General features: G+C 43.0%; 1 protein-coding gene across 3 annotated transcripts; it reads right to left on the bottom strand.

Annotated features, from left to right (window-relative positions):
• Positions 1–2,528: 2,528 nt before the first annotated feature.
• LOC108093721 lies at positions 2,529–19,988 on the bottom strand. 3 transcript variants are annotated; one of them, XM_017193931.2, is made up of 15 exons: positions 19,593–19,988; positions 10,848–11,223; positions 10,384–10,578; positions 10,193–10,324; positions 9,978–10,120; positions 9,733–9,816; positions 9,609–9,669; positions 8,237–9,016; positions 7,318–7,545; positions 6,811–6,870; positions 6,418–6,740; positions 5,202–6,352; positions 4,943–5,143; positions 4,710–4,871; positions 2,529–4,653 (listed from the first exon to the last, which is right to left on the bottom strand). In XM_017193931.2, exons 2-15 carry the CDS (start codon positions 10,956–10,958, stop codon positions 4,532–4,534), a joined length of 3,753 nt encoding a protein of 1,250 aa, XP_017049420.1. In that variant the 5' UTR covers positions 10,959–11,223; positions 19,593–19,988; the 3' UTR covers positions 2,529–4,531. The 3 variants fall into 3 exon arrangements, with proteins under 3 accessions (XP_017049420.1, XP_017049418.1, XP_017049419.1); XM_017193929.2 differs by lacking the exon at positions 7,318–7,545; XM_017193930.2 differs by lacking the exons at positions 7,318–7,545; positions 8,237–9,016 and having other exon boundaries at positions 19,593–19,987.
• Positions 19,989–20,240: the final 252 nt, after the last annotated feature.

Genomic DNA, 20,240 nt, shown 5'->3' with positions numbered 1-20,240 from the left:
GGATTGCTGGATGTTGACACCGACTTGGCGACGGGCCTCCTGGGGGAGAAGGTGTGGATTTCACCTCCGAGGAGCAGAAACATTTGATGTAATTTAAACTTGACAAACAGCGAGACTCGTAGCGAGATGCGGGGAAGCAAACGTAAGGGATGGGCTGCGAATTTCAGAGATCTAAGGGAAATATTTCAACTCTTTGCCGGGCTACAATCAATCTCTTTACTGGAATAGAAAGGGACTTGGTCTACGTGCACGCCCATTGTGCTGTCCGAAAACAAAAGCCGACTTTAATTGCACGTTCTGCTGGAGCTTTGATGCCGGATTTGGCTGCTCCACAACTATGAATATCCATGTGCACGTGTGAGACACATTCAATGGAGACTCCATCTTTTGTGCGAATCCTAGTTTCCTATTATGGCGCATAGTACATCTGTGCTGACACCATGTAAGATTATAAGTTAATTATACGCTTTGTTGTTTGTTCGGTAACTTAAAACGCAAAACGCAAAAAGGCCGAAGTGGGTCCGAAAATGATTATGGCCAGTGTCGCAAGTCGGGCCAAAAGGCTGTCAGCGATGTCAGAGAAAGTTGGCCAGCAGTTGGGGTCAAATGGCGGTGGTGATAATGAGCGTTATGGCAACGAAGGGAAAAAGGACCGCCAGCTGCTCGTCCAGTGATAAAGTACGCCCGCCACCCAGAACAGCACAAAATTCCATCAAATGAAACCAAATCTAGTTATACAATCAAATTGTGTAATTACAGACATAAAGCAGCACAATAAATACATGTTCGACATCTCTTTCAATGAATAATACAAAATATTCCTTTAATACGTTGAACAAAAAGAATTTCAATGATTTGTTGACATAAGGTCAACCTATTTCTAAAAATACCTTTCCATTGGAAACCAGAAGTTACATATAATTGTGAAATATAATCCGAGTTAAGCCCCTTGCCCCTTGTTTAATATATTTAAACTACCCGTAACCAAAAATAGTTGCATGCAAAGCATAACATTGTTGTTTTGCTAATGTTACTAATCTAGTTATGCAGTTGGCATTATTTTAAGCATTATTGTTGTTGTTTCGGTGGTTTGACTTTTTAATTACAGGTGATGCGAGCACAACATATTTGTCCGTTTCCAGAACCAGAACCAGAAGCAAATTGCTGCGAAGCCAATGGCAAAAGCCAAAGCCTCGGGCACAAATGTTTCGAGCTGGCAAAGTTTAAAAGCCAAACATTCGCACATATAACAAAAGTTTTTTGTTTTCCCACCGCAGGTGAAAGTCGGAGTTCAGGTGAGAGCTGTTTTCACAGGAGGTGTTTTTTTGTGTTGTTGCTCAGGGGGGGTGGCATTAAAGCCACACACACACACACACAGGAACACATCCTGGGAGGTTCTCACACGTGGGGATGGATGGATAGATGGAGATGGGGTGCGGAGATCCTGCTATTTACGTTTCCAGGGAAAGTCGTAAAAGCGTACAAACGAAACAAGCAAGAAATGTCGTTTCACTCGCAGCCGGGCAAGCCAAACAATACAATTTGTTACCAATTAAATGACTGCATTACATAATAATAACAATAACCGTAACGCCAACAACAACAACGTCAGCCACCTCCACAAAGTGTCCTTACAGGCAGAAAAAAGAGGATTGAGTTCGAAGAACCAGTTGTTCCTAGAAATTCGACTCCTGGCAGAAGCTAATTTAGGAGTTCAACGTGGTTTTAATGAAAGAATTACTTTCCTGGAAGAGCTTTTCATTTTCAAGAGAGTAAAGATACTGATCGGGTTTGGTGGATTCACAGAAAAGTGGCCTTAAGCTGTTAGCTAATTGACAGAGAAACACTTTAAAAGCAAGAAGTTCCTTTAAATCACAAACAGGAATTTAAAGTCACTGGTTATTTAAGGTAATTAAATGTAGTTTGTGTTTTTATTAAAAAAAACGTAGCATACTTTTTGACATCTAATTTGTTACTTAAGGATCTCAAGAACACAAAAAGCTTTCTTAATTAGTACTTTCAATTGGTTAATTAATTTCTCACAGTGCAAACACACAAACACACACACTTGATAGACAATATTCCGCTGGCGTCAACGAAGCCAAGCAAATATGTGCGCTCGCATGTGCAAATGCGAGTGTTTCTGTGTGTTTCTTTGTGTGTGTGTGTACCAGCATCCGGCGTGTATTGGTTGTCAAAGTAACGGGAATCAATAGCTTGCGACTGGAGTGGGCGGAAGGCGGAGAAGGGGGTGGGGCAGGGGAAGGATGTCTTTATTAGGCGGCAAAAGCAACAAGAAAAACAAATTTGTATTACTTCATTATGGCAATGCTTTTGATTCGACGTGTTTTTTTTTTGTGCCATGCACCCACCCACTGATACTCCACTCCTCCCACCGATTTCCGGCTCACTTTGATTCCATAATTTGTTAAGGAATTTCCATAAATTGAATTTTTTCCCAAATTACGTATATCACTAATGGAACGTGGAAGTTGAGATGGAGCAATTAAAAATAAAACTCGGCGACGTTGTATCAAAATATATAAATGTTTATTGAATCCGTACATGCAAACATATATCCTATACAGATATACCTATATTCACGTTTAGTTATTCGCAATAATTATTATAATTATTGTATGTGTTTTCTGGTTTTGCCTGCGTGTTTTTTTTGTTTTTGTCTTCGTGGATGGTACAACTCGCTCAATTTAAGCCAATCAAATGGCAAACAGATTGCATTCGTACATGTTCGCATTTAAATATACAGTAGCTTCCCTTAATTTGTTGAATATATTAATTGAATGTGCAATTTATGCTCGACCATGGCCTGCTGATTTTTCACTAATATCTGCACAATTATTTGAGATTCAGAGAAATTCCAATTGTTTCAGCTCGTTACTTACTCTTGTGTGACTGTGTGATTGCAGTGTCTAAATATATAACGCAAATAGTGTGCAAAATAATAAAACTAAATCGTATCTTTGGCATTTTTTTATTCAAAATAAATTGATACCGTTGCTGATTGTTTGATTGTTGTTAATGTTGTTGCTGTTGCGGTTTGCTATTTGCGCTATTACAAATTACAAAATGTAAATAATTCAGCGGTTGAGCTTATGCAAATACACAAATTAGTTAATTATACTTAGTTTAATAGGCAATTACGTAGCACTTGCGTGAACGTTTTTACACGACAAAAATCAGCGTCCTCGTAAAGTAATTCAATTTCCCTTCATGCAATTATTGCTCTAACTTAGGGCCTGGACTTCCTATGTTAAATGTATGTTCATATCAAATCAATTTTACTCACTACGTATTAGTTCGATTCAGGGAAGGGACGGGTGGTAGTGTAGTAAGTACTGCCCAATTGCAGCTATAAACTAATGTAAAGACTTCATATAGAATTATCCAAAGGGGAGCGCGTAAAAATCATTTAAAACTAAGTTCTACTTTAAGTAATCCATTTTTCGTATAAATATTTTGTGTGTGTGTTTTGTGTTGTGTTGTTGTTGTGTTTGGTGGATATGGTCTGTTGGTTTGTTTGTTTGTCTGTGGGAAGCACTTGTGGGCAAATAGGAATTGATTGGTATTCAAACGGCTAATACGATCCGAGTGTCGTACCTGGATTATTGGCAGCTCTATTGTGGGTTTGATTGCTTCTTATAAGTAACGTAATCAAAGCTCCTGACATGTCCTTCATCCGATCCTCGCTCTCATTATGATAACCAATTGTAAAACGAACTAAAATACTAATTACGAAAACCAACCTGCTGCAGGAGCAAAGCCTGCCTCAGAGTTTTCCCCTTATCGTTTGATGAAAATTTCGCTTAAAATGCAGCCCAATGTTTTCCCTTCTTTTGGCCAAACTAAAATAAACATGCAAACAATTCAGCTTGAGCAAATCAAGCTGAAAGTCCTGAAGCTGCCTACTAACCGGACGAAGGACATGCCTTGCGTCCCTTTCACTTTCAACTTAATTAGTACAAATAGTTTTAAATGCTATGCCTAAATGGTCTCGTGTGTGTGTGTGTGTGTGGGGGTTTTTCAAGCTCTAATGCTTGCCTACTAAACTCCTTTTGTGTGTCCTTGTGGATGTGTTTGTGTTCGCATGGTTCGCATATAAATAAGAGTACATACTAAATAAATAATATGCAGCATAGTTCATCGCTTTGTGTTAGTAATTCTTGATAAGTTTAAAGTGTGTTTGTTTGTTTGTTTGTCCGCACTCATTGATTGTTTCTCCATTATCGGCTAATACAAAACGTTATCCAAAAAAACTCCATCGACTTGGCGAATACTTCTCGGTCGGGATCGATTGCCCCTCAATTCGAATACAATGTCCAAAGAACCCAATTTGCACTTGGATATATACAAAAGAGTTTGCTTAGTTGCATATAACTTGTGCCAAATCGGTTAAATATATATATATATATATCTTGTAGATTGTGTGGTTAATACGATGCGATTGTTATTATTGTTGCTGTTGCTTTTGCTGTTGCTTCCGTTTTTCTCGGCTGCTGCGCTTGACACTGATTTATGGCGACACATATGGCGGAGGTTTGCGGTAGGAGGGCGTGGCCGGCGACTTTCCGCGCACCTCCCGTCCGCCCACGACCACCGAAGGCGGTGGCACATAGTCATCCACATCGTTGTCGCCTGAAAATATTACAAGATATAGATTTGTATACAAGATAGTTAGGTTTTACGCGCACCATTCATATTTGAGGTATTGTAGGACGGTGGCAGCAGTGGCGGCTTCTCGTCTTTCAGGATCACGGGACTCTTGTTGCCAATCTCCGGCTTCTCCTCGTACTCGTCCTGGAAGATGACGGGAATCCCCTTGGCACGGAAGGATTTGCGCTCCTCTTCATCGCCTAGAAAGCAAATCGAGAGATCCATTTTAATAGAGAGTAAAAATATAACTAATTTAAAGCCAAGAGCCTACCTAGCTCCATTTTGCCGCTTCGGTGGCGACACCAATGCAGGCAACAAGCAATAATCGAGGCCACCACAATCATCACAATAACGATCACGATGGGCAGCACGAAGGTGACCATGTAGTCCTCGCCAAAAGAGGATTTATGCGTAGGTTCCTCGGGGCGACTGGGTATGTAGTCCAGCTGATTGGTGTCCATGTTCTCGGTATCTGAAAAGGGATTTTCTTGAGAAAGGTTCTTTAAAAGGAACAGCACAGGATTGCTTACGATGGCAACTGCTGAACGGCACCACCGAGAAGTTGGTCAAATTCAGCTCGGGCCCCAAAGCCCTTTTGGCCGATTCCCTCAAGCTGTTATCACCGTTCAGGTAGACACTCCTGGTGGCGGCCACCTCCTTCTCGCGACAGCGATTGTGCGTCTTGTAGAGCGTTGTGTTGTAGAAGTTCACGATGGTGCCATCGGAGTCGTGGTGCGTGGTAATGGAGCGAATCTGGATCTGACCCGTGGTTGCATCCCCATTCAACTTGGCCACGCGCTCCACAAACTTGCGCTGCAGCTCGGCGTTGAATCTCTCGTGCTTGATCGACAGATAGGCCTTGAAGAAGAAGCCGAACTCTCGCTTGGGAGCAGGACTGACCACCACGACCAGGGCATCATGGGCACTCAGACCGCCACTGTCTTCGGCCACCAGCAAGTACTCCTCGAGGCCAATGTCGCCGCTCTTCGGAATGCCGTAGAACTCCTCGTTCTTCGAATCGAACTGCAGCCAGTGGCGTGGACTCAATTCGAGGTGATCCCGGGTCTTCAGGCTGAGCGTCAGTTGATTGTCATTCGCATCGTAGAACGTGTCCGCGGGCACTTTGTAGACCAGCAGCTGGCCCAGACTGGCGTTTACGCGATCCACCTGGTTGCGCGGCATTGGCGGCACGTTCTTTGCCATGTGCTGCGTCGGCTTCACCCGGGTGAGATCCTGTTGACACGAACCGATCAGCTGGCCGGTTATGGATTTGATAATCAACTGGGGTTCTATCAAGTCAGTCAGTCTCTGGGCATCCAGGCGCATGATGATATCCGTGAGCTCCTGCTTGGGACACTCGCTGGTGGGCAGTGTCTCGTTGAAGTAGACAAAAGTGGCCGTGTGCGGATCGTGCGGCGCCTGTCGGATTTCACGCACCACCACGGCCGCATTGCTCGGGTCACCCAAGACCTTGGCCACCTCGTTCACCAGTTTCAACTGCCAGTCGATGTTGTGGCCCGGGTTCTCGACTATTCTGACCACGATGCTGATCTCGTGATTGATGGTCCTCACTGCCCGGTGCTGCTGCACACTGATCTCCACGGTTTCCGTTACGCTGGCGTTGCCCGAATCGGTGGCGGAGAGGCGATACTGCCAACGGGATACGGTGTCGTCCAGGGGACTGCAAGAACAATTCAATTAATAAGCCACAAATTGCATTTAAATCTATAATTTGTATTAACTTACAGTCCATAAAGCTCCCTCTTGTCGGCATTGAATTGCAGCCAGGAGTTGGCCTTCAATTCGTGGCCATCCTTGTCCGTCAGAGCCAGGCGAAGGTTGCCCTGATCCTCGGCGTCGTAGAAGGTTTCCGGCAGGACGTGGAAGGTGAAGGCCTTGCCCGAGGTGACAGCCAGCTTCTGCAGGCGCGTCTTGATGATCGGCGGACTGTTCTCCTCCACCTGCGGTTCCACGTAGTCGGTGGACACAAACGTATTACTGCTGCTCGATTCCGGAGTGGATGCGGTCGTAGTGGCCAGCGAAGAAGTGGGCGTGGCAGGAGTAGAAAGCTGTTACGAAGAGCGTGTAATAACATTAGTGCAAATTCCATTGTCGACGGGGGAACAGTTCTAATCTAACCTCATTATTGGCCAGAGTGTTGTTGCTGCTGCTGCTGCCGGCGGCATCGAGGTCTCCTTCCTGGGAATTACAGGGAAATCATTAACAGTGAGATGGCTAATTGGCGACAGATGGCTGGCTAAGTGTCATGCTGCAATATCATCGGCTAAGGTGGCAGGCAGAGTGAGTGTGTTTGTTACGGTGTTAGTGTTTGTGTTAGTACAACGAATACGGATATACGGATACGAAAACGGTACGTATATAGTACATAGTGCTCCATAGTGGACATGCAATTACCAAGGACCTCATGCAGGAGCTCTGGTTCGCTAATTGCCTGCCCTTACATGCTAAGTGCATTTGGCTGGAAGCAATCTCCCCATAATTGGATTCGGGATAAACGGTGAGACAATCGGGTTGGAGGGGTTCATTATTTCTTTTTTTTTTTTTTCTTTTTTGGTAGAGAGCCAGGGTTGAGGTGCAAATCTATGGCTTAACATCTAAATTGCGTTTGCGATTGCGAGATTTCACCTTAGAGCTAATCGTGCGGTGCGTGGTGGACTCTATATGAAATTCGCTTTCGCCTGCTGTTGTTGCAGTGGTTGCTGTTGCTGCTGTTGCGGTTGCTGCTGTGCTTACAACGCTCGTCGCAGTTGCAGTGGCAGTTGCAGTTGGCGTTGCTGCTGCTGCGGCTGAGCTCTCGAAATCGTCAAAGGGAAGCAGGGTGCTCAGTTCGAACTCATTAAGCGCAGTAATTGGCTGCTTTTTGGTGTTTAATTGGTAACAAAAATGAGTGGGGTATCTCAAGGGGGGCGCAAGTTCAGGTTTGGAGCAACTCTCAAGTCCCTAAGCAACTCTAATCCTCGATTATATATAAGTTTTAAGAGTTATTAAATTACAATTGGGGTATTCAGTTAATTGCTTACTAATATATATTATACACCTTTAAAAAACTTGCAGCTTAACTAAATACCCCTTACACTATCCTAAAGATTATAGTTTTATACAAATAAATACTTTATCCTTTGCTACGCAAAAACTTTCTGCAGCTATACAAAAAGTATGTACACTTAATCTTTATGACTATTTTCTATCTAGTTAGCTAACGTTTATGTTTTTTACCAGCCAACTCCACTAAAATCGTTTACGGCAGCTACACAAATGCTCAGCTATTCTGTGGAGTTTGGCTTTTTATGGGAGGCTACATTTACACAGGACAAAGGCAATAAAAACACACACAATATCAATGGATGGATGGAAAGAGAGTTGTACTATAAGCTAAACTAACTCCTGACAATAAAGCAAGATGGCAGTGGAGAATGTTTTACATGTGACGACGAGGGACAAAGAGACAAGAGGACGTGGGACAGAGAGACACACACACAGACAGACAAAACGGCGTGGCAAAAGGACACTCGTACACACGCACACACAGAAGCGACATTATTACCTTTGGCGATTCAGACAGTGTTGTTGTTGGAGATGTTGTTGTTGTTGCTGTTGATGTTGCTGTTGTTGTTGAGATTGATATTGTTGTAGTTGTGCTTGTTGATGATGTACTTGTTGTTGTTGGCTGAGTGGCTTGTGATGGAGATGACGATGCGGATGCGGATGTAGATGATGATGATGAGGCGGAGCCGGAGGTGGAGCTATCCGCCTTTGTGGGCGTGGCAGTGGGCGGGGACGAGGGCGTATGGATGGGCGACAGCGAAGAGGAATCCTCTCCAGCTTCGTTGCCAGATGAAATGGATGATACGGACGATGAGGATGACAATGACGACGACGACGACACCGAGGAGGTGGCATCGTAGGGTGAGAATGGCTTTTGTGTTTCGGGCGCCGACACCACGGGAGTGGGCGTGGCTGAGGCCTCCACATCGAGGACAGCAATTGCCGCGGAGTCCACCTGATTTCCGTTCTCCTCCGAATAGCCGGGCTTTACCAATTCCGTGGCTCTGGCGGTGGTCGTAAGTACCTCGGCTAGGATCTCTGGCGCCAGTGGAACGCCCAGTTGTTGCAACTCCACTTCCTCCTCGTCCTCGCCATCGATTGCCTCGCCCAGAACGGGCAACTCCTTGATGTTCTTCGTGTTCTCTATGGTCTTGCTGATCACGGACTCCAACTTGGAGACACTCTCCTCGATCTCCTCCTCCACGTTGGGAACCACCAAGGGCACGGCCGACGACGAGGAGACGGAATCGAGCGACACTATCTTTTCCAAGTCCTCCGACTTTTGGGGTTAGTGCATGATGCGATTTCGATTTGGTTAGATTTCCCGGTGATTTCGATTGGGTTAACATATTTTACAATATTTGGTTCGATTGATTTGGTTGTTGGTTGATAACATTAACACAATGAGATCGATATACACAGACAGAGTGAGAGAACGAGAGGAAGATAGCAAAAAGAGAAGAAAAAACGTAAACACCGTATGATGAATTATAGTTATTTTCAGTGTACAAATGTGGGTGTGTATTCTTTCTTTGTGGGTGTTCCATTTGGATGCAAGTGTAGTGTTGTGGCTTGGATGTTATATCATTGTTGCGGTTATTGAAAAAGTGCAGTTAAACAAACAGAACCAAAGGCTTCCGGAAATCGAAAAACCAAAAAAAAAAAAACCAGAAACGAATCTAGACAGTAAGTCCAACGCGATCCATACAGATCCATACACGTAATACATACATATATGTCAGCGTGTGTGGTTAACCAACAAGTATGAACCGCAGGTATTCTCATTTAAACGTATGTATCAGATAAAGAAAACACCCAGAGAAACCGAAACAGATATGAAGAAAGGGCGCCAAAGTGGCCCCAGCACTCACCGCTCCGTGATGATGTCGATGCGCATGCGTGGTCACCGGCGGCACTTCCGTACTGGGCTCACTAAAATCAAAAATATTTCCGGAATCAGCAAGATTGTCATTCAGGTGATCGCTTTGTACTCACGACACTTCCTCCTCGTCATCTCCGTAGTCGTAGTCATCGTCTTCGGCACCAGAGCCCTCGGACTGACGGCGTTTGCGGTTTGATCTGGAGTTGAACGCACGATTAGTTATCGAGTTTTGCAAGAATGCACTCTCGCTGTTCTTGGAATTCTTTGTATTCCAGCAATATCAGTTGATATGTGCCCAGTTTATTTATATAAATTACATTGCCAAGTTGATAAACATTTAATATATTTAGTATAATACCTTGATTTCAATTCCTTGCGCCAAATGAACCAAAGGCCAAAGTTTTCCTCCGTTAAAGCACCGATTGTGCCATCCTTCATTTGATGGGCAATTTGTTTGGCAATTGGCTCGCCCATCACAAAGTAGCTTGGACCACAGCCGATCTGCAAAACACATGTATTCATAGTATTAATCGAAAATGCCCTATTTAAAGTAAATAATCAACGAATACGAACCAAGAAACTGGCGCGTCCCAGGCGACGATTAAGGGTCTCGATATTTTTATTGCCCTTGCCTCCTTTCCGCATGGCCAACTTGTGCATGATTCTCAATTCCCGCTTCGACACCGAGTCCAGGGAAATGAATTCCTAAAAAGGAGATCAACTTTAGTATTTCCCTAAGAGGGAAACTTTATTGGCCAGCTCACCTTTGGTATGGCAAAGAACTTGCCCAGTTTGGCTTGGACATGGTATCGCTTGGCGGCAGTCAGCTCGCTCCAATCGTGTTTCTTCAGCAGGAGCGAGAGCACGATCTCACTCTGAGTATTTTGGCAGCTCATCAATTCCGTGACATACGGATCCTGCTTGTAGGCGGGCACATCCTTTGGCTCAATCACAGGGACCTGTAATGCAAAAGTATTACATTATATGCTCATGAATAATTAAAAAAATATAGAGCAAATTCTTTGAGTTAAAAAAAAACTGAAAAGAATTTTTATTGAATGGACGATAGCTATTTATGTTACTTATCGCGGCGGCAATCTAATCTTGCGAATGGCGACTGTAAAATTCAACGAACAAACCATTCATCCATCAATCAAAACAGTCTGAAATCCCGGTCGCCAGTGACACCAATTTGATTTCTGACTGACCCTCCGTGGAAATTACTCACCTGAGAGTCGTTGACATTGAAGTCCCGCTCGGCGAGAACCAAAGAGAAGATGGCCTGGAGGAGGAGCACCGGCAGGTTCCCACTGGCCGATAAGCACCGCGGCAATCTCATGTTCGATTCCGTCCGCGATATGTTTCGTTATATATATATATATATGGGGAGTATAAATGAGTGTCCGGAGAATGCAGTTTCGGTTTCAGTCCAGCGAAACCCAAAGCGGCAGTCGTGGGCTTTGGTTTCTGGTTCGTTTTCAGCTAGAGTTTCCCAGCTGGGATTTCGCTTTCGTTTGGAGAGAAGAGAAAGGGGATGTGTGGCGATACGACTTTTACATCATCTTCTTCGTTAGCAGCGCCGTCGTCGTCATCGCCTTCACCATCTGCAAATGGAATTTATGGGAAATTATTAGACATATTTTATGGCGCAAGGTCTCCGAGTGGAGGGTGCCATGCCATACACGGCCTATGCTAATTAATTGCCGACCGGGTTCGCCGACCCAAACCCAATTTGAGCTGCAAGCTGCGAGCTTCGAGCATTTGTGTTTATGCTGCTGCAACTTTTTCTCCGCTGAGTAATTAACATAAACAACTGTTAAGTGTTGTTGTTTTTCCTGTATTTGGGGGGGAAAATTAACGCTTGATTAACGTGATGCACATGATCTTTTTGGTAATTGGTGAGACACCAACGAAAACGAACGGAAAACGAATTGGAAAGTCCAAGCCGAAAGGGGCACTTAATTAAAGCCGTATTTTGTGGGATCTGTCTGATAAGTGAAAGAGAAAACGCATAGACAATTGCTATTTGATTATGAATTATTCAGCCTAATTTTGAATGGCTTATTACTTAAACAAATTTCCGTATTATTTATGGAATATTAAGAGCAGGTTCCCATTCTCATTCAATTATCCCCCACAGAACAGTGTTCACTCTGTTCAGCAGTTGAGCAGTGAATATGAAATTTGAATCAGAACGCCCCTTTCATGTCGGTCCACTCCATGGAGTAATTCCCATAAATTTGTTAATCCCTCATTGAGCATGCATCCCCCCATTTCGATTTACATTCTCCTAAGCTTGTCGGCTTATCATCGGCTCCTATTTATAGCCCTTCGGCCACTCCCCAAATAACTCTTCGATAATCATTCAACGCAGGCATTATCGCCGCACCAACCCCAATCCCTAGACCATTTTGCCCGGGTTAAATGAGGCGACCATGTGTTGTGTTGGGGACAGAAATTGGAGCAAAACATTGCACAATTCGCAGCATTCCGAATGGCCGAATGGCAGAATGGGCGAATGGGGTTAACGTTTGTGACTTGCAATAAAAACGCAGCGGAAAATGGAGTGCATGGGAATGCGTTAATTGAGGCATTAAATGTGCGCGATACGCGAGCGCGACAACAGGGATCGTCGCTTGAAATCGATATCAAAGGAATGCCTTTTCTCTACTCAGACGAATGAATTATTGAATGCCATAAATAATGGAAAATATAATTGCTTATGCATGCGCAACTAAAACATCATTTGTTTTTCCGTAGTGTGTTTGCCAGCTTTCTAGTTAAATTTAATTGAAGACCTCCGTCTCCGTGGAGACCCAGCTGGAATAGCAATGAGAAATGGGGAAAGGAGGCGCTGCTGGAGGAGGAGGAGGAGGTGGCGGTGGCCCAAGTGTCAGGCGGCAATATGCCACCGATACAAACGGTTCAGTACTTCTTCTTCTTCTTCTTCTGGCTATATGTGCCATGCCAGCGTATATGAACTTAAAATGCAGCCGAGCATGCCGGGGCCATCAGTCGTTCGTTATACGCCATGGAACACCATAGAACCCACTACCGATTCCCAATCCCTCTCCCCTTCTCCTTCCCCTTCCCCCTTTCCCTTGCCCTGCTCTTTGGCATGAATGAGAATGAGGCTTTGGAGCGAGTGTATTTGCTGGCTATGCAAATGAATTAGCATTGCGCCAAATGCAAAAAACATTGAGGCAAACCGACGACGAGTGGTGGGTGGGTGCCGGAGAAATGGGAGAACATAACTTAGCAGGCAGCACACACACAGAACAAAACAAGTTTCTCTGTTGTTTCAGTCTGCTGAATGCATCGGTTCAGATAAGAGTCGAGACTGGAGTCGGGATCCACTGGAATGGCCAGCCATGCTGGTTCACTGGCTCACTGGGGTCGAGGGTCAGCACATAAATCGAGCCGACACAAAGGCAAACTAATAAAGGTACAAGAACAATATAGAAAAAGAGCCATAATCATGACGAGAATGAAGCTGGTGCTAATGATACTTCACTGGGGGAGAATTGGTGTTTGAAGCTCAAAATCTAGAACTTTTAATAAATTGAAACCTTATCTTTCGTATTGAACCCCTTCTCCCAAAAGAAACAACTTTAAAGCTTGTAAAAGCTAATTTCTGAAACTAGTTCCACTTGCATAATATTACATATTCTGTAACCTTTGGAACCCTTTCTTTCAGTGTGATGCCGCCGCCCACGCACCGCAGCCTTTTCAAGTGGGCCGACTTTTATATATTGCCGTCATTGTTGTGGCATTAATGTGATTAGAGAAGAGGCCTACATTTAGAGCCGGCACTTTGCGATGCCCTCTCCTATCGCCGCTTCCACTCGTCGCGGCGATCCAGCTCTTCCTGCGGGCAATTAATTATCTTTGAGGTTGCCCCCAGTTCAGTTCAGTTCAATTAGCCTTGGTTAACACACACACGCTCGTATTTACACACCCATAAGCTGGCTGCCACTGGTGCACCATGCTCTCCCATCTACGTGACACAAAAGATGTTGATTCTGCAGCGGCGGCAGCGGCAACAAAGAAATTCTTTCACCCCAGAATGCAGCGACCGCACAAACAAATTTATTTTCATTTTCACTGCACCCAGACGCATTACTCTCTTGGTGTCCAAGCTCAAGTGTGTATTTACTTGGCCCAAAATTGATTATCGACACTACAGGTTCTTCAAGAACTCTTTACAGATATTATATTGGTTATTCCTAATCTAGGAATTAAACTGCCAAAATATTTAATAATGTTGTCGGAGGTTTAGATTTCTGTTCTATGACCTATTCAGATTTGTAATGAAACGAAAACTTTTGATATTTACTTTGCATTACACATACATTTCTTGGTTTTGACTCATTTTAAGCTATGACCTTTGCTGACTCATAACACAAACCGGTATTTTTTAATTCTTACATAGAATAAGCTTATTGTTCCAAAGAGGATCATAAAAGTATGGATCTTTTATGATCCTCTTTGGAACAATAAGCTTATTCTATCCTCAATTAGCTTTCAAAGTTGTCTTCTGTGTTTTCTCCTTTCAGTTGGATTTCTTGTGAAATAATAAACCACAATTGTTCCATCTGTGTGGCTTTCCTTGCTTTTTTTTAACAGAGGTTCACTTTAGTTCAGCCCCCTTTTCACTCCGCCCAACAGGGAACCCCTTCGACCAGCTTTAATTAATTTGATTCGCCGCACTGGGCGCACAATTCCGACGTTGGAAACCGATGAAAAAGACGATGAAGTCACGGGGGACGGAGATATAATATGATGAAGATGGCCAGCATTTTACGAGTGGATTGTTTTCCGCTTGTATTTTGTTTACGATGTTGCCCGATTGAAAATTGTTATACACACAGAGTACGAATTTTATGTACATATGGTCGCCGGCGTTTGACCCACAATCTTGTCGTTGGAAATAGTCTTATTGAAAATATGCTTTGTTGCACGCATAGTCAGTGAACTGGAACCGAGAGACCGAGACTGAAAATTCGGGTTGGGGAGCATAAAAACCGAAAACTCTATGCGGTGGAAAGCAGGCCATGCAATTACCAAAAATAGCCCAAAGTCTCTTGACTCTCCTCAATCAACGCCACGCATTGGCTCTGAGTTTTTGGGTCCGGCCCAATGGAATCCAATGCAATGGGATATCTGGGCTGGTCACGAAAGGCGTGTCGCATTCTGGTTTCAAAAAATAAAGTCCAGCACACAAAACGAACAACGAAAATAACACATTTTATAATGACTTCAGCAAAAAAAAGTTGGTACGTAAACAGGAAAAATCCAAATGAAAAGCAAAACGATCTATCATAAAAAACTTTTCCATATACATATTGTTTACTGCTTCCTTGAATTTAATGATAAGCTAAACTTTTTGGTTTAAAAACATTTTATAAATGTGCTGGGTGTTATACAATTCAAAAATTCTTAAAGTGAACAAGCTTTTTTGTACTCTATATTATCTCTTATTTATGACTGGATTACCATTAACTTCCTAGAGTCTTCTAAATTCAGAAAACAATTATTATAAATGAGGGGTATCCAAATAAGAAAATAAACGATCTATGTATTTGAAAAGCAGTACTCCAAAATTTGTTTGTTGTTTCTTTATATGGAATGATAAACAAAACCATTTAAGACCAATTAAAAGACTTGAAAGATGTTGTAGTGATTCACCTTAAAATCGAAACTTAAATTTTGAATGCCCTATCTGATTAATTCAACAACGATATTTTGTTTATCAGTTATTTGTTTATCTCGGACAACTTAATCGAATAAGAGATTAGTTTCTATCAGATTTCTGATCAAATAATCACTGAAACATATTTTTATCTTATGACTTCATTACGCAACCAAGAAGGTACATAAAATCTCCTGAATTCTAAAACCCTATTCGTCCGATTTCCCAACTATGATGTCATGCGTATATCTTATGACTCTATTCTGCCTTCTTCTTTATGCCTTTCTTTTGTGTACATAATAACGAGCTGAAGAATTAACTGGAAGTGCGACACATGGCGAGCATTAGCATGGCTTTCACAGATAGTGCTTCTCGCCACGAACCAAAACGAAAATGAAAAGATATGATAACAGTGGCGGGCGTTACAGTTAGTCGGCTGATATGCAGATCCGATAAGCGGGGTATGAGCCCAAAAAACGAGAAAATCATTAAGGTGGCCGGGGCAACTGAGGTGTAACCCAATTTCCGTCGCATTGCCCAATGATCCGTGGAAAGCGGTCCCCAAAAAAGGTGTTAAGCCGATCCAAAATCCCAGCCACACGATACACTGGGGGGCCCGAAAAAAAAAAAAAAACGGAGCAGTTGCCATGGCAGTTGCAGCCGCTGGCACAGATGCGCCCATATATATCGGTAATTCATAGAGTTTAATTGAGTGTAATTAGGCTATGACGATGATGAAGCCCAATTTGGTGATATGCATAATTGAAGTGGGTTGCCGTTCGAGGACTGCGGCGGGGGAGAGAGCGATTGCAATCCGATTTCCAATTAAGACAAACAAACCATGACAAAACGACGGATAAATTGGATGCCAACTAAATGCGAACAAAGACGCAGCAATTGTAGTCTAAATGTAATTTGATTAGAAATCACGCGGCAATTATCGCTTGGGCGAAACTGGAGAACTTCCCAGAAGTTGAAGCCGAAGGAATGGAGAACCGTCGAGGGAGCAGCTAAATCCACGGGGCATTGCTCCACTCCCCAGTACTTTGCACCACACTGAGGAAAAACCCTTAAAAGAAGTTATTGATTAACGATTAATAACCGTTTCCAAAGTTCTGTTTACTAGAACTTAGTTGAATATTATAGTAGTTATAGAAACTTCTCTTGGAACTTTTGGTTGTTATATACCAGAAATGCTTGATTTAAATACTTGTAGGTGTAATTATGACTTTTAAGAGACTTCCCTCGCAGTGCAGTGAGTTGTGGAGTCACAGCAAAAATATTTTTTGCGTGGGGCCAATGTCTGGTACTAATACTTGATACTCGGGGACTTGAGGTCTTGGGCAGGGCCCAAAGAGGGGACAGAGGGGAAGGGGGAGGCAGGGCATTTGGCCAAAATGGCGACGGCGTTGGAGTTGCAGCATTTGTTGTTGTTTTCATTTCTGTTGAGAGCCATGTGCGGAGTTGGCGATCAAATGCGCTCCAAGATCTCTTGCATGCATAATGATGCCGTCTGTTGTATTTCTGCCTGCTGTCGCCGATGTTTCGTTAAATTGTGTGTGCTTACAGTGAGAAGAACAACAAAAACAACATAAGCAAATGCTAAAAACAAACACAAAACAACGCAATGCCATAAAGTTCAAGCCAGCCACTCACACACGCTCGCACTTAGTCACTTTTACATATAAAGGCGTTGATGAAGACGACAGCAGATACAACAGCAAACAACAACAACAACAACGATCCAGTGCCGGCTGGTTGGAGAATTGGACAGCTGCGGCATGATAGATACGATACTCGTATTCCGGCTGGCCTGGCCCAAGTATTTTTGTACTTTAACGGGCCATGGAGAAGCACCGAGCAAAAAGAACAGCCACCGAAATGACGAGGCCAACAACGAAGTTTCTTCACCCTATCTTATGGAGCTAAACACTGCTCAATATTCATTAGAACCAGTCAAAATATTAAGGTGTAAGGATTCCGATCGGAATTCTTAACGAGCAGGTCAAAACGGATACTGGCATTACTCATACGCTTTTATAGGGTATATAATGAAAATTAATTCTAAATCGGTTAATTCAAGATGGCTGCTCAAGTCTTTACTCCTACTTATTTTCAATATTTTTTTTTGTATTGAATTTATACCAGTTAACAGGGGCGGACGCAGGGGGGTGTTTGGGGGGTTCGGACCCCCCCAAAATCGCAGACTTTTTCAAATTTCCTTACAGCACACGGCCTTTCAACCATATAAACTAAAAATTTTTTTGGCCGGACCCCCCCCAAACGAAAAAATTTTTCGACCGGACCCCCCAAAATTTTTTTCTGCGTCCGCCCCTGCCAGTTAAGAACGGTGAAACAATAAATACAATTCTGAATTTGTAGTTACATATAATTAAAAATACTTCATTCACTATAGTTAGAGTGGCGTGAAAGAACTTTACTCAAGAGTGAGTGAACTGGGAGGCTTCTGAACTGGAAGCCTAAAAGCCTTACAAACTTTTAGATGCGAAGCAGAAACTGACACTCTTATAATTAGTGAAAACAGCGGGCGAAAAGGGTCTGCACTTGACACGCAACCCGGGAAAACTGTATCTTGCTTCCCCATTAAGCGCCCATAAGTCCACGCCACCCCCACCCTACGAAAACGACCGCCCTCATCGTTAGCCCAGCAACAAATTGACGCAATCTGATTAAAAACGCATCAAAATAAAACTAACTGGTGGCCAAGGGAAAAGGGAAGGCGACAACCTATGCTAAACGCTCGTAAAAGTAATTTTTCTGGCCCACACAGACACGCGAACCGCCACTCTCACTAAACAAACACCCATACACACAAACACCCATACAGAGATATAATTTAGGGGTGCAGGCGGAAGTGAAAAGGAAACATCTAGCCCTCTTAGAACAGCCGTCGTCCCCTTTTTGCGTACGCAACATCCGCCAAAGAGTGCCAAAAACTGAGTGGTAATGCTGGGGATTTTCTACAGTAATCCCTTGCTAAGAGGAAACTTTATAATCAAATCAGTAAAATAAATTAAAGTTAAGTTTTAGATACAAGATGCAAGTCTCAACTAGATAACCCATTGGTTTTTGTGGGTGTACGTTTTTATTTCGTCGTTTTTTTATTAAAATATATATCTTTTCTAATTTTTTTCATATTGATAACAATAAACACATTTACTTATGTTACAGAATAAATAATGACCACTGAATTTTTTTTTCTTTTTCTAAATAACAATAACATTCTCCTCTCACAGGTTCTCCTAAAGCGATATTTCACTGTCCTGGAGTTTTGGTGCCGTGTATGACCGAAAATCACAGTACGGGCGGAAACTGAGTGCCGTCATCAAAGTACGCACACACACAAGGGGAAAGAGAAAGATAGAAAGAAAGGGGCAGACAGAAGGAGTCAGGAAAAGGTGGAGGAGGAGAGAAAACCAGAGTGACAGCTGCCCCATTCGCATCCGGAAAAAGTGGCCGCTAAAATCATTTGTTAAGTGCGGTGGCCATGACAACTGGCCCAAAAGAACCAAAGGATACTGGTCAGATTTTTCAATATTTTTTTCCAGCTGTCTCCCTCTGGAACGCACATACATATACATATATGCAAGTATTTCCATCATCATCAACACCAGCAAACAAAACAAGAACAACAACCGTATGCAGCCTCCCATTTTGTGGGCCTCCACCCCCTTTGCACACACAAAAAAATATCTGGCTTGTAAAATAAACCGAAATTTGCAGGCCAAACAAATATTTTATTTTTTCTTAGATCGTCGTATGGTAAAAATTGATTAATTCTGCCTATTTTGAGCAGATCATCTACTTTTGGTAAAAAAAAGTCTGAGTTCTGTTTTTTCTGTATTTGCACATATGAGTCATGTACAAATTTTAAATTTACTTATTGTTTACCTTATCTGTTACTTATTGGAAAAGCTCATATCTGTTCTAGAATGATTTTAAAACTATCAAATAAAGATTAATAACAAATAAACGCATATTTTTTCAGTGCAGCCATTTGCTTCCGTGTTTCGAAATTCAATTTATGTATACTTTATGGTGCCGCAGCCGGCTCCCCAAGCTCCATTTCGTACCCCCCAGAATTTTGCCCAGTGAGGCGGAGAAAATTGTAAGTTCAGGAAAATCGATTTTCTTGTTGTATTTTTTGCCTTTTTTCGGCTCGCGGCAGACAGGGCTAATTGGTGTTCTTTTTGTTCTGCTCTGAATTGCACGCTGCATTTGCAGTTTCAGTTTGCAATTCGCAGTTGCAGTTGCACTCACCTCGTTGCGCTATTTCTGATACTCCGGATTCGAACTCGGGAGTTTGGGGTTCTCCTGCCCCACTTCCCTTCCTTTTGGCCAAGGAAATTGCGTCCAGAGAGCGACACTCACACGCACGCACACTCGCACACACACACACCGCTGCAGTAATGTTTCTTCTCAATTGCAGAACTCCTTCAATCTATTTTCACCTTCACTCACGATCTTCGAGCACTTGAAGGCCTTTTTTTTCCCCCGAGTTATAAATGCGTGGAGGATTTTCGTTTCACATGCTGCTTATTTTCCGACCGCTTTTCACTTTTTTTGCAGCTGAATGGGAGCAGAAAACAAACGCAGCCGTATCGGCACCGAGTTGTTGTTGGCTGGGCAGTGTGACCGCGACTGGCGCAACGCTGTAATCCACGGCGGAAATATACCGAAATGTATCTTTCGGATTCACTTGCAACAGCTGCGCTGCAATAACAATGGGAAGCTTAAGCCATTTCGATATTTGGCATGGTTAGTTTATATGTTTGAGTAAAAAGCCAGGACTATTTCGGAAAGCCTTGGTCTTTTCGGATCTTTATTGAAGAAAAGCACTTGATAAAAAAAATTACAATTTTTTTCTGTGATGGTATAGTTTAAAGGAATATTATGAAAATCGGAATT

Source organism: Drosophila ficusphila, unplaced genomic scaffold (assembly GCF_018152265.1).
Source record: "Drosophila ficusphila isolate 14025-0441.05 unplaced genomic scaffold, ASM1815226v1 contig_414, whole genome shotgun sequence".
Lineage (NCBI taxonomy): Eukaryota > Metazoa > Arthropoda > Insecta > Diptera > Drosophilidae > Drosophila > Drosophila ficusphila.
The sequence above is the reverse complement of the archived record's forward strand: the minus strand, read 5'-3'. Positions and strand labels throughout refer to the sequence as shown.

Coding starts and splice junctions, on each gene's coding strand:
- LOC108093721 (XM_017193931.2), bottom strand. CDS start 10,958: ATGAGATTGCCGCGGTGCTTATCGGCCAGTGGGAACCTGCCGGTGCTC. Junction 10,579..10,847: donor TCAATGTCAACGACTCTCAG/GTGAGTAATTTC, acceptor TTTGCATTACAG/GTCCCTGTGATTGAGCCAAA. Junction 9,017..9,608: donor ATCGACATCATCACGGAGCG/GTGAGTGCTGGG, acceptor TAACCCCAAAAG/TCGGAGGACTTGGAAAAGAT.